The sequence below is a fragment of the Mauremys mutica genome, chromosome 3 (genome assembly GCF_020497125.1).
Source record: "Mauremys mutica isolate MM-2020 ecotype Southern chromosome 3, ASM2049712v1, whole genome shotgun sequence".
In the NCBI taxonomy this organism is placed as follows: Eukaryota; Metazoa; Chordata; order Testudines; family Geoemydidae; genus Mauremys; species Mauremys mutica.
The window spans coordinates 103269740-103284046 of record NC_059074.1 but is presented as its reverse complement, the minus strand read 5'-3'; the positions used below and the strand labels follow the sequence as shown (position 1 = coordinate 103284046).

Here is a 14307-nt window from a genome sequence, read left to right as displayed (position 1 = left end):
TGCTTCTACAGAACCAGACTAACACGGCTACCCCTCTGATACTTGAAATCTATTCTGTTTAGCTGACTAGAGAACCACAGATAATTGTGTCTCTTTTATGAAAAACGGATTGTAGGCCTGATTCAGGAAACACTTAAGCATGTTCTCCAATCTGTCCCTGTTCAGGAGAACACTTAAGCATGTGCTTTAGTATTTTCTTCAACAGGGATGTTTTCCTAAATTGGGGCCCATCACAGTTCTGGAAAGCACTCTACTTTGTCTACACAAAGAAACAAAAACTATTATTTCCTGCAAGTAATCCATATTCTATCATGTCAAATTAAAGCTGAGAACTAATTTGCATTATAGCAACATGGATATTTGTTATATGCATATAAATTATATTAATAAAGGTGAAGAAAATTAGCTATTTGAAATCACTAAACAAAATTACATTCTTGAATTGGACAGGTTTCATAGCTGTTTAACTGTGTACCTCATGGAAATTCATTTTCTATTTAATGGAAAACGTGGTTGAGTCTTGAACAATCAAACAGGATATCACTGAGATTATATTGGTAGTTAAAGTTGTCTGTTGTTTTAACAAAGTTACTGATCTTTTCTCATCAGTAAGCCATTACATAGGTTGCGGTCTTTTGGGCATAATCTGTGTGACATACCAGGGTACAATCCAGACTGAGTAGCCAGATCACTTCTGCCCTCAAACCTGAGGTACCCTTTAAAATTCTTTGCTGCTATAGCCTACAGTCTGCTCACAAAAAGCTTCCAGCATGCAAGTCACTCCCAGCTATATCTGTGTATGTGCTGCAGCCAGCCACACCTTCGCTCTTACCGGCCTTGATTATACTGCAGGGTGACCCAGCACATCCACAGTCTTAGATTTCCCCCTAGAAATGTGTGTCCTGGACAATACAGGTTTATATAAGATCTGTTATTGCTTTAATAGAAATAATATGCATACACCTTGTTCTTCTTCGAGTGATTGCTCCTATGCATTCCAATGTAGGTGTGCGCGCCGCGCGTGCACGGCTTCTCCGGAACATTTTTACCCTAGCAACTCCGGCGGGCCGGCTGGCGCCCCCTGGAGTGGCGCCGCCATGGCGCTGGTTATATACCCCAGCCGGCCCGTCCGCTCCTCAGTTCCTTCTTACCGCCCGTGACGGCCAGTTGGAACAGTGGAGTGTCCCTTACCTCCACAGCCCTAGCGTTACTCCATCTCTTGTTGTATATAGTTTGTTAGTTAGTTTAATAGTTGTATAGTATAGTTAGATAGGTATAGTAGTGTAAATAGGGAATTAGAGGGGTTAGCCCCTCTTCTTCCGCACCCGGTGCGGGCTTATGCCCGGGGCACCGGGATTCAAGCCCTGCGCGGCTTGCCAGCGGCACATGCCGGTGAGTGACCCGCACGACTCGTGCCTTCGCTGCCTGGGGGAGGGGCACAGAACAGACAAGTGCCCGATCTGCGTGGCCTTCAAGCCCCGGACGAGAAAGGAGCGGGACTCGCGCCTTAAGCAGTTGCTAATGGAGGCTTCGCTCCAGCCTCCGGCGCCAAGTCCATCGGCGCCGAAGCCCTCCTCGGCAGGCAGCGCACCGGCAGCACCGAGCCGCACCGGGGCCGAGCCTCCTCGGCACCCGGCACCGAAGTCCCGGCACCGTTCCCTCTCCCCAGGACGGAAGCACAAGGTGCCGAAGGCGGTCTCTTCCAAACATCCGCAGAGACCGCTAGCCCAGCCGCCTCCGACACAAACGGTACAGGCTGAGGCAGTGCACAAGCAGTGCACGGCGCCGTCGACTCCGGCGTCGCAAGGCCTGTCGAGTCCGGCACCACCCGGCTCCCCGGTACCCGCCGAGGAGGAGCTGCGGATCCCGTCCACGCCTGAGGCGTTTGCGACGGTGAGGGAGTTGATCGAGCTCGCGGAGGCTCCAAGCCCCCGGCCCCTGGCTCCGCTGGTGCGGGCATTCAAGTCTGTGGGCAAACCGATGATGATGCGGCCTCCTTCCCCGGACAAGCGAGACGGACGCTCCAGGATTCGGTCTCGGTCCCGGTCCCACTCTCGGAGGCGGTCCCGATCCGGAGGTCGTTCAGCTTCGTGGCGCCACTCCCCATATTGGCACCGGTCGCAGTCCCGGCACCGCTCGCATTCGCGGCGCCGGTCGTACTCCCGGCAACGGTCCCGGTCACCGAGTTACCGGCACCGCAGGAGGTCCGGCTCCAGTGGCCGCTTTCGGCACTGAGTCTCCCAAAGCCGCTCCCGACGACGCCGATCGCCGTCGAGGTCGAGCTCCCGGCGCCGCCGGTCCAGCTCACGGCACCGCTGCTCCAGCTCACGGCACCGTCGGTCCAGCTCCCGGCACCGTCGATCCAACTCCCGGTGCCGCTCCGCACGCAGGTCCCGCTCTCCGCTTAGGTCATGTGATGACCGCCGCCGACCTTCGACGCCTGCTACACATCTGACGCAGGTTTCGGTTGGGCATTCGGGACCCGCCTCGGCTCCTCCCTGGCCCTCGCATGAACCCTCCATCGCTTCCCCTGAGGGCAGCGCAGTGGACTTCAGGGCGCCGTCTCAGGGTCGGGACCCTGGACCTCAACACTGGGGGTATTGGGTCCCTTGGGCCCAACACGAGCAAGGTCCTCCCCTACAGCTGAGGCAGACGCCTACGGGCCGTTCAGAGTTTTCTCATCACATGCACTAAGCAGTCCTACTGACCAAACTTCTTAGGTTAAGACCCCTTTTACAGTTCAGTGGCTGCTTCCTTTTCCCTTCTGGTGCAGTGAATCGAAGGACAGAGAGAGAGGGAGAGGAGGAATGTTTGTCCTTCCTTTTTATAGTGTTAGCCACTCTCCTGAAAAACATTTCTAACTGAGATTCAGGAGACAGTCTATAGGGAAGGATGTTCCCTGCTGCTTTTCCCTAATGTGTTGGACCTTCTTTTGTTTCTCTTCCTGCTTGATGACTCTGTTTACTGCTTAAATGCAAATTAAGTAGCACATATTTCTTTGACTGAGCCAGACCTGTTTGCCAACCTCAGTTTGGAACATGTGTGAAGAACAACATGCAGTGGATCGTATAACTTCACATACAATGTTGCCACACGCATTTTCTCAGAACAGTAATGACCAGCAAATTATGAGTTTTCAGATAATACCTCACAAGGCACATGTTGCACAAAGATTATTACAATAATGTGTAGGGTGTGGACACGGGTATGTTCTGACATATTCTGCTACTAACTTTTTGTTCCTTTTTGGTTAAAAATATTTGCTTTGCTTTCAGAAGACAGTTTTAGTGCATTGGTGTTAAGGAGTTAATCATACAGTAATATTAATTTTAGTCACTGGTACCATTTTTAAGATTCCCGTCGTTCCATAGTTTGGCTTAGATCAGCTGGTTTAAAAATACCCTTTAATGTTTACAATGGGCAAATTTTAAATAAGGAATGCTGAAATCATTTGTCTTCCTGATGCAACAATCTAAAAACTGTAAAAGTCATGTGTGTGGTTAAAAGGCAACTGGGCTCAACTTTTATCAAGCTAATACCAGTTAACGCTGGTACCTGGCAGCTAGCCCACATGATTGTCTAATTGGACCCTAATGGCCCTGCAATGTATATTGCCAAAAGCCTTTTCCCAAAACCTGAGATTCCCAGCCCCTAAGCTGTATCGCTGAATATCTCACTCTGCATGACTAGGCCTGCTCCTGCAGGATATCTCCTGTGCCTAAATGTGTTCAGTTGTCAACTTTAGAAATTTTTCTCAAAGACAATTCTCTAAATGAGCTCAGCGCTACTGGGCTGGAAAAACCTCCAGGCAACCTTAGTAGAAGAAGCAGTGAGGCTACAAAGAGAAAGAAATAGCAGTGTCTAGTGGCAGAAAGAAGTAACTGAATTACAAACTCAGGATCTTCAGTCCAAGTTAACCAAGAGGTACCACTTGGTCACCTCCTTGAGCACCTGCTGGACTGGACCCAGCAAGTTACTAACCTCAACTGAAGTAGAACCCTGCATTTTAATTTAGTCATCATACTTTATCCTTTAGTTTGTGTTTCCAAATGTACTTGGTGTTTTCAATTTTACTTTTCTTAATTGTATGGAAAATTGACCTTTTCAAAATAAAAATGATCTGCAACAGAGCCCTTGTTTATCCAAACCCATTTCTGAAAACACTCTTTTTCATGTATCTTGGTAGTTTCCTAGACATGAATGAATTACTGGTACATAATCTCTCCTTTATCTCTACTTGGGTTTATTTGAATAAATTTTATCCCCCTCTTCCCATTTGAAAAAACAGTATTCTTCCCTGTTGCTACTTGCAGTTACGTTAATCAGTTGTAATCTATTTTATTTGTGTAAAAAAATATATATATAAAAAGAATCGGACGTTAGAAAATGTATGATTCGCTTGAATTCAATGCCAGTCACTTACTTTTTTGACTTGTGTAGGACAACCTTATTAAGGTCATATTTTACTAATAGTTTTATCAAGAGAAAACTACTGCTGACTAAGGGTTGTGATGAATCAGCTCAGTATTAGAGGATGGTGAATACCAATAGTGGGAGGAAATCAGACTTGTGTGCGGGGAGAGGGAGAAAGAGGGAATTCTGGAATCAAGAGAGAAGCTGCTCTTTTTGGAGATCCTTGAACAGGGATGATGTGGCAGGAGGGAGATGGACCAGCAGAGAGAGTGTGTGTGTGTGTGAGAGAGAGAGAGAGAGAGATAAGAGTGGCAGAAGGGAGTCAGACCTACTGAAGTGTACTCTAGCACTGGGAAAGGGTGGCAGTGAGGAACCTGGCACGTAGGGCCAGAGTCTTTTGCATTGTTAAGCATGGCATCAGGGGATTTTCTCTGAACTTTACATTTGTCTTGTTAGCACCTTTATCATAAATTTTGATAGAGATTCAGTGGAACCAGAGCAGGCATACATAACAATAGCCAGCTGAATTGTTTCTGTTTTGGTAACTGAATACTAATACTGCACTTTTCATTATATTCCTACACTAACTGAACTTAAATTGTAGATTCATCACATCCATAGTATTGGCATGTTCAGAATACTGCACCTAACTTTTAAATTGTTTTGCCGAGAGTTTTATATAATTTACTCTTCTTGTTCATATGTTGTATGCACTGATGCCCTGTATTTCTAGAGGGAGCTGGTAGTGATCCCTATATTTAGGGTGCTTAACACTTTCCATTGTTAAAGATTCTTATGATTCTTTTTTGGGAAGCTCCAAACATCTCCAGTGTTTGCAGAAGGACTTTGAAATTTGGCAGGGAAAAAGCCCTCAAGCTAGAAAAGTTCCTTTTCTTTGTCCCATGAAATCCTATTTGGGTTTTGCTGAGTTGCAAACTGTTTAAAGTTGTTACTTCCTTTTTTTTGCTTATGTTCCTCAGAAGAACTTTCACAGCATACCAAAATAACTGAATCTTAATTTTCTAAAGAACTAGGCCCACATGGTAAAGCAGCAGTAGCAGATTGTTAGTGGGAACACCACGGAGCTCCCAGAGCAGCTGTAGAAATGGGGTGGTGAGAGACTCTGGCTGGGGTCACCCTCCTTTGATTATCCCAGGGACCCAGCACATTGCCCTGGCAATCTGTCCACCTTTCTAGGAGTACCATGTTGGACAACAACTCCCAGCATATCAGGTGTAGGGAGTATAAGAGAGTGCTAAGTTGGGCAAGCTTCTCTTGGACCCAGCTCATGATGCCATCAGGTCATCAATGCTTCTCCCTTCCTGGGGAGAACAACCTACTCCTTTTAACAGCTACTGTAATTAGACCTGTAGCTCAAGTGATAAATCTGTCCAGTAGTGATATGTGATATAGGGTTTGTTACATAGTGAGACATAATGAGATTTAGTTTTATTGTATTCTTTTAAAAATACAAAAACCCTAAATTACATACAAACAATCCTAAGATAATAAGTCATTTAGATTTCAAAGTCAAGAGAGATTTGTGGTTGCCCATGCAACTTCAGTTTTGCACTCTTGTTGTATGCATTATGATATAGTCTTTAATGGCAATAATCACATACTATTCTTTTGCCACAAGATCTCTGCCTCATTGCATGCACCAAAGGACAGAATTAAGGTTGCCTAGGCCAGTGTTTCTCAAACTGGGGTCGCCGCTTGTGTAGGGAAAGCCCCTGGCGGGCCGAGCCAGTTTGTTTACCTGCCCCGTCCGCAGGTCCGGCCGATCGCGGCTCCCACTGGCTGCGGTTCGCTGCTCCGGGCCAATGGGAGCTGCTGGAAGTGGCACGGGCCGAGGGACTTACTGGCCGCCGCTTCTAGCAGCTCCCATTGGCCTGCAGCGGTGAACTTAACTCAACTATGTAACCTAAATAACTTTTTTCTTTTAATGTAGGGTTTTTGGGTATAATTTATCTTATCTTGCTCAGCAAAGTCTTAGATGTAATATGACCTATGAACTCAGTGGGGTTTGTTTCATGGAACTACTAAGACTTGACCTAAAATGTTAATGTTGATTATTTCTGCAGTTGCACAGCAGGAGGCTGAAATAGTAAAAGATCTCAATGGGTCACTCGCATCAACAACACCCAGAGGGCCACAAATTCTTAGCAATTCTTCTCATATTGCTGCACAGAAAGATTCAACAATGTCTCCAACAGATCAATTTGTCAGTGTTGCAAGAGTATCTATGAGAATGCAGAAAGTGAAGCAGAAACTTGACTCTGTTATGGTATGTCAAATTTATTTATATTTCCAAGCAAATTGTAAAGTCCTCTCATACAGTGCCTATATTCTATATAGCACAAGCACATATTACAAAACATTTGTACGTTGTTTGTAGATCTATTCTCCTTTTGAGTCCCATTATTGTCAATGCACTTATTGTGTCTGTTCAGAGACTAGATCATGTAAATAGAAGTTATTTTTGGTATCTCTTTTTTTTAACCACTCATCAGTGACCAGAGGTTCTTTTGGCAACACCCATTAGCATTAATGTGAATTACATATCTACATATCCTGACTGTTTTTAAGGGATCCATCTTCATAATATTTTTGCTTTTTAGAAGATACTATTTGGTGGCATTCACAATTCAGCTAGTCATGTCTAAGATGTACAGCGCCCCCAGAAAATCCTTTCCTAACCTCAGTAGTAATAATAATATTTCCATTTAAAGTATAGGCAAGAAATAGTCCTGTCTCTAAGTTACACAAGGAGTATTAATATTAATTAGAGGAAATTCTTGTGTGCTTGATACAGAACACACAATACCTAACCTTGTATGGGGTAACAGTGTCTTCAGATTTTAGTCTAATACTTTGCCTAGATACATATATATGACACAGTTCTACTCAACTATGGTTAATCAGAGATCAATAATTAAATCTGAAAAACAACGTTCTACTGATATGTAAATATTCTGATGTAATTGGAGGCAAAAAACAAATTATACAGCCACCATATGTCTCTGCCAAAAGCGAATGACATCCTTGTATCAGAATCAAGAAAAGAACTTCGCAAGTCTTTAATGAACGCACATAATTAAAATTTTTGGCATTACTTAAAAATGACAAATGTTTATACTATGTCTCTGACAAGTTACATAGTTATGTTATATCTTTCAAGACTGTAAACTCACATGACTAATACTAAGTCAGAAATATTCATGTAATTATTAAATAGTTTTTATGGAGGTTTCATTTTTTAATTAAGATGCATTTGCCAGTTTGGCATCACTATCACTTAAATTTTAAAATAATTGCTTGTTATAGAAAATTTACTATTACCTCACCTGCTTTTTCTTTTAGTAATCATTAAATTGAAGAAACTTGTTCAATTATATATTTACACATAAGATCATGTTTACTTGAGTGATGGGAAGTTAAAATAATTATGGTTGGATGTTTCCTATCATTAAATCTCATTATTCTTTAAATCAATACCATTAAACGTGATTAAGTCCATGTGTATCCTGATGATCTAGTTTATGTATGCATTAAAGGCTAAATTTTTACCATATGTCTGAATTGCATCTACAATTTTTGCAGATGCATACACAAACTACCCAGTTTTCATACACCAGTGAGCTTTTCATACATAACTTGAACACACCTGCATTTTGCCTGTGCACATTAGGCATCTACATTGAAAAAATTAACCACTTGGGCTCAGTGTTGATCTGATTATATATAACAGGGATAGGCAACTTATGACAGGCATGCCAAAGGCGGCACACGAGCTGATTTTCAGTGACACTCACACTGCCCGGGTCCTGGCCACCGGGGGGGCTCTGCATTTGAACTTAATTTTAAATGAAGCTTCTTAATCACTTTAAAAACCTTATTTACGTTACATACAACAATAGTTTAGTTATATATTATAGACTTATAGAAAGAGACCTTCTAAAAACATTTAAATGTATTAAGTATCAGAGGGGTAGCCGTGTTAGTCTGGATCTGTAAAAGCAGCAAAGAGTCCTGTGGCACCTTATAGACTAACAGACGTATTGGAGCATGAGCTTTCGTGGGTGAATGCATGCATCCGACGAAGTGGGTATTCACCCACGAAAGCTCATGCTCCAATACGTCTGTTAGTCTATAAGGTGCCACAGGACTCTTTGCTGCTTTTAAATGTATTACTGGCACATGAAACCTTAAATTAGAGTGAATAAATGAAGACTCAGCACACCACTTCTGAAAGGTTGCCAACCCCTGATATATAAGCATATATCCTTTTTATTCCTTTATGTGTCTTCTCCATTCCTGGAATATCTTCTGCATGAGCTCTGAAGAATCATTTTCAGTCATGTTGTGGCCGCTACTTTCTGTGCCGTTCTCTGTGTACCCAGTCCATCTTGCTTCTCTCCTGTCAGGAGGCGGGCATTAGTGGATAAAGCAAGAAGCTTCCTTTTCTCCCCTTTTCTCCATGGCAAAGTATGCAGCCTTGGAAGCATTCCTATCCTTTATTAGCCCGGAAAATGGGAGACTAGAGCAAAGAACTGAATCCTGGTCTCAGCTTTAGGAGTGCACAGCACTAGTACTAGATCAAGCCAGGTTATATTTAGTAAAATGAGTTACTGTATATTCTCTTAAGCTTAAAAGAGACACCGGAATTTTCTTTGTGAATCAAGTGTTGATGGTTGGCCTCTGCCTCTCAGAGAAATAGGATTGATATACACTATAGTAAATCTTGGCAGCACTTACTATTTATCTGTGCTTCAGAGGATTAATGTTGATAATTTATATTATCTTAGTTCAAAGTAAATTTCATTGACAAAACATTTAATACCTGAGGGCTGGTCTGCACTGGGTGGGGGAGAAGGGGATCAATCTAAGATACACAACTTCAGCTATGCTATTCGTGTAGCTGAAGTCGAAGTTTCTTAGGGTACGTCTTCACTACCGGCCGTATCGGCGGGTAGCAATCGATTTCTCGGGGATCGATATATCGCGTCTCATCTAGACGCGATATATCGATCCCCGAATGCGCTCCTGTCGACTCCGGAATTCCACCAACGCGAATGGCGGTAGCGGAGTCGACATGGGGAGCCGCGGACGTCGATCTCCCGCCATGAGGACGGTAAGTAATTCGATCTAAGGTACTTCGACTTCAGCTACGCTATTCACGTAGCTGAAGTTGCGTATCTTAGATCGATTTCCCCCCCCCCCCCCCAGTGTAGACCAGCCGTTAGTTTGACTTACCTGGCCATCCTCACGGCGGCAAGGAGACCACCATGGCTCCCCCGTCGACTCCGCTTACTCCTCCTGCCGAGGTGGAGTATGGGTGTCGAATCGGGGATCAATTTATTGCATCTAGATGAGACCCGATAAATTGATCTCTGATAGATTGATTACTACCCGCGGGTAGTGTAGACGTGGCCTAAGTGTTCGCCTAACATAGCAAGTCACTAAAAAATCCTTTGTATTGGATTTCTTTATTTATATAATAAAATTTCCCACTGTCTGCTAGCGGCAAAAATACCAGTTTAGCTTTTTCATTATCAGAAGATTATGTAGTATTTCTCATTATGTGGTTGTGGGAAGGAGATTTCCTACTATTACCTTGGGTCTGTGAAGTGACACTTTTTAAAATATCCAGAATTAAACTATTAACTTCATTACTATCATTTTAGAAGTAAGAAAAGTCTAGTATTTTATAGCACTTGTTACAAATCCATTTTTCTTCCTTAGTGCTGGAGTCAGCTATGTATTGGCTGAGATACCTCTGATGCCAAAATACTCCTGAGCAATATTACCTCCCCCCTTTTTTGGTCAATTTTGAATGCAGTTTTCTCAATATTTTTTTTTAATTTTTATTGAAAAAATTGTTAAAATGATAACTGAAAATTTTCATTTATTGAAAACCTGCAACCAGTACAGGTTTGAAGGCTTTTAAGAGCAGTGACAACAGAAGGTTAGGATTTAAAATTAAGAGTTCTCTCCTTTGTACAAACTGTAAAAATTGTTGTGGTTTTTGTGGTCTTCCAGCATATACTTACCTCAGAGAATCTTTAGTATGAGAGAAACTAGGAGCTTTTTACTTCAGGTGACTTCTAATCACTTATAATGCTATGAATTAGCACATTATTCTATATGACTACAAAATCTGATTTTGGAAAATCCTTCATATTATCCCCTTACAGAATATATTTGAGATGTAAAATACCTCCCTACTGGTAAAAATAAATAAATAAATAAAATAAAAAAAATAAAAATAAAAATTTACAGAACTTGTGCCACTAAGCCTCTGAAAGAGTACGTAGCCTTTTGAACAAAAATTTGAAGCACTGGTGAAACATGATACTGATAATATCTAAGTCAGTGGTTTTCAACTTTTTTTTTCATTTGCAGACCCCTAAAAAAATTTAAATGGAGGTGTGGCCCCCTTTGGAAATCTTCCAAATAGTCTGCAGATTCCCGGGGTCCGTGGACCACTGTAATATGGTAACGACAACCTTTTGTGGACCCCATAAACAAAGTCTGCGGACTCCCAGGGTCCACAGGTTGAAAACCATTGATCTAAGTGATCAAGTAGAAGAAGCTGGCCACTTGTCCTTTTTGTCTGCATTAACGACTAGAGGCAGATCCTCAGCTTGTGTAAATTATCATAGCTCCATTGCCAGTTTTCTGAGGATCTCCCTCCACACCCTCCCCTCAAGGCCTTCTCTCATTTAATACATCCTGGAATACCTTGCATAACAACTTTGGCTTTGAATTCAGATCAGAACAATAGGGGTTCCCATAACAGCTATTACAGGTTTCCATGTGGAAACAGAAAATCTCAAGATGAGTATACACCAAATGATCAAAACTTTGTAAAAGCAGTGTGAGTCTTGTGGATATTTCAGTACCGATATAGGCAGAAGGAGTGGAATCTCTGCATTCAGTCAGTTCTATATTAGAAAATCTTCATCTACCACCTCCTAAATGTGGTACTGATACTCTGTAATCTATGCTGAAGTTGCCCCCTTTCTCTTCCCAAAGAAGCTTGAGCTTTCCTCCAAAATAACCTTGCATGCACAATTTCTAGTGAGCCATTTTAATTAAACCTGACTTCCCATGTTTGAAGTAGGATCATAAATCTAATGCTATTTGTAATTAGAAATAATAAACTGTTTTCACCCCAACTTTAAAACATTTAAATCCACACAAATGGTACAATAGTAAAAATAGTACCCTACTACTTATTAAAGGTAATTGAACAATATGATAGATCTTGGATTAAACTCATCTTTATAATGCTTTATGAGAACTATGTTCTAAATTCATATGTTTTATTTCTAAGTTTCTGTTTTGCTAGATAAGGGTGTAAATAGATATGGATGAGGAATCCTACTGTAAAGATGTGTTTATCTTTTAATTTTAAAAAAATTGTTTCTCCTACATACTTTAAATACTTCTAACAGCTCCCTCAGTAGAGAACAGGATGTAAAATGGATTTCAATAGATTCCCACACCTAAAAGGATTAATGCACACATTTATTAAATTTATTTTACCTAGACACACACACGCTGTAATGGGACAACTCTGCCTTAATAGGTTCTCTTGGCACCCAATCTAATTACAAGGTAATACTCTACAAACATACTGCATATAGTCTGCAAACAATCAAATAACTAAATTAGTAAAATAAATATAGGTAGAGGGGAAAGCCTGAGGTATTAAAATAAAAAAGACAGAGAAAAGACTTATGACAGACTTGCAGAATTTATTTATAATTAGACTTTTTGTAATTGATAATAGGTTGGAGAGGGAAAGCATTTCTATGTGTGACATTCTATGTGCTGAACAACTGTATCCCCTCAAATCTCCAACCTGAGATACCTTTTTTTACACTGCTGTGCTGTGAAAGTGACCTTTCCTGGTCTGCTCTCACACAGCCTCTAGCATGTAAATTACTCCCAGCTGTGTAATATATGAGTGCTCTAGCCAGCGACTCCTGAATTATATTACAGAGCAACACCAGCAAATTTCCAGTCCCAGACCTGTCCCCAGAAATGTGCATCTTGTACTGCCCAGTATTCTCCTGGACAACACAAGCTCACAGGAAGTCTGCCATTTCATTATTAGAAAATTATAAGCACAAACCTTGTTATCTCAAATTGAGTTTCCCAAGCACTTCAATCCAAACACACACAGATTTAGTTAAAACAAACAAGTTTATTAACTACAGAAAGATAGATTTTAAGTGATTGCAAGTAATGAGGCATAAAAGTTAGAATTGGTTATGAAGAAATAAAAAGTAAAACTCAAACTAATACCTAACTTAATAAACTAAGTGAACTTAAAACAAAAAGGTCTCGCTCATCACCTGTTCTTTTGCAGTCTTGCTAGCTGGATGCCTTTTAGCAAAAACGCCTCCCCCAGTCCAGTGCTCTTTACCTTGTCCTTCAGGCATTGTGGATGTTGTGGGCAGAGAGAAAGGGAAGAGAGATGATTTGTGTCCTCTTTTATCACTTCTTATAGTTATTTTCCTCTTTGGAAAATTATCTCCAGCTGAGGTTCAGGAGACAGAAAGTCTGTGGGATGGGAACTTTCGCTGTTTCTTTACCAACATGTACACTTCTTGCTCACACCCTTTTTCCTGACAAGAATGGCCCCTTAACCAGGTGATAGTCCATTTGATTACACTGACACCTGGCTGAGGTGCTGGCTAGCCTTTAGTCTCTAGGGGACTGGTTTGAAGCTGTTTCCCTAAACTTGGAACATGTCTTGCACAGCAGAATTGTATAACTTTCCATACAATGGTGCCACACATATTTTACCAGGACAGTAGTGAAGTTCAGCAGATCACGAGTTTTCAAATGATGTCTCAAGGCATTCGTTGTACAAAATATATCATAGTCCTGAAAAGGGGATTAACATAAAGGTACAGACTGTGACACTATGTAGGCATTGTGTAGTTGGTTGTGGTGTTTGCCCTTTTTTTTTTTTTGTCATTTACTAGTTCTCTTTCTAATCTGCGTGTTTCCAGTTGTCAATAGGATGCAGACGCACTTTGCAGAGTAACATTGATAAGGCGTGTGTGTATGCAAATTGAATATATATGCCATTTTTTCCCACCAGCTGCAGATCTTTTCCATGCAATCTGTGATATGTAATACAATTTTTGGAGCTCTAAACAAGCTGAAAATGTTTTTCAATTAAGGGGAAACACCACATAGCATATGACATAAACTTCTCCTTCCCAAATAGTCTCCATTAAACAAAATAATGCAGTGCAGTGCAGTGAAGGCAATGCACTTCAAACATGAATTGAAGTGCTAAAGTAAACAGAAAAGAAATATTGTATTAGAAAAAAATTAAACCGTATATTACAATATAATTTATTGTGCTAATATAGAATTTAATAGAACCCAACACTTTTAATATTCACAGGAAAGATATGTTATGACTATAATAAGATTAAATTTGTTTTTAACTAGTCGATATGTGAGATGTACAGGACTCTTATAGCTACAAAATTCTGTAAGCATCATGTTCTTTTTTTAAGGTGTCAGCCAAACATAATTTTGGAATGGTAACTGTACAAAAATAGCACAAAGGCACAAACTTACTTTAAAACCATGTGTTGTTTAATTTAACAACTAAATAACCAACTTATGCTTTCACTTTTATTTGTTTGACATCTCAACCTTGCATGTTACTGTAAAGTACAGTGCAACAGGGTAGATCTTTACTTTGTTTTTCATACTAAATATATCCCAGTTAGGTCTTGATTTTTATCTCTGATCTGGCTCCTGTGTGCTGCGTAGACTGCTGTTACTCCTACTGAGACTAGCGCAAATCAGCCTACAGAATCCATAAACTGTAACCAGTTCTCCATTTCCCCACTTTCC

The 14307-nt window shown here is 41.2% G+C and overlaps 1 protein-coding gene across 14 annotated transcripts in view; it reads left to right on the top strand.

The window, feature by feature from the left end:
• Positions 1–14307, top strand: part of AHI1 (Abelson helper integration site 1) — a 180434-nt gene that overhangs the window by 64462 nt on the left and 101665 nt on the right. For all 14 annotated transcript variants that reach the window (XM_045010769.1, XM_045010767.1, XM_045010770.1 and 11 more), the window contains one exon: positions 6498–6700. In XM_045010769.1, the coding sequence (XP_044866704.1) occupies positions 6498–6700 (203 nt within the window). The remainder of the gene's footprint in view (positions 1–6497; positions 6701–14307) is intronic.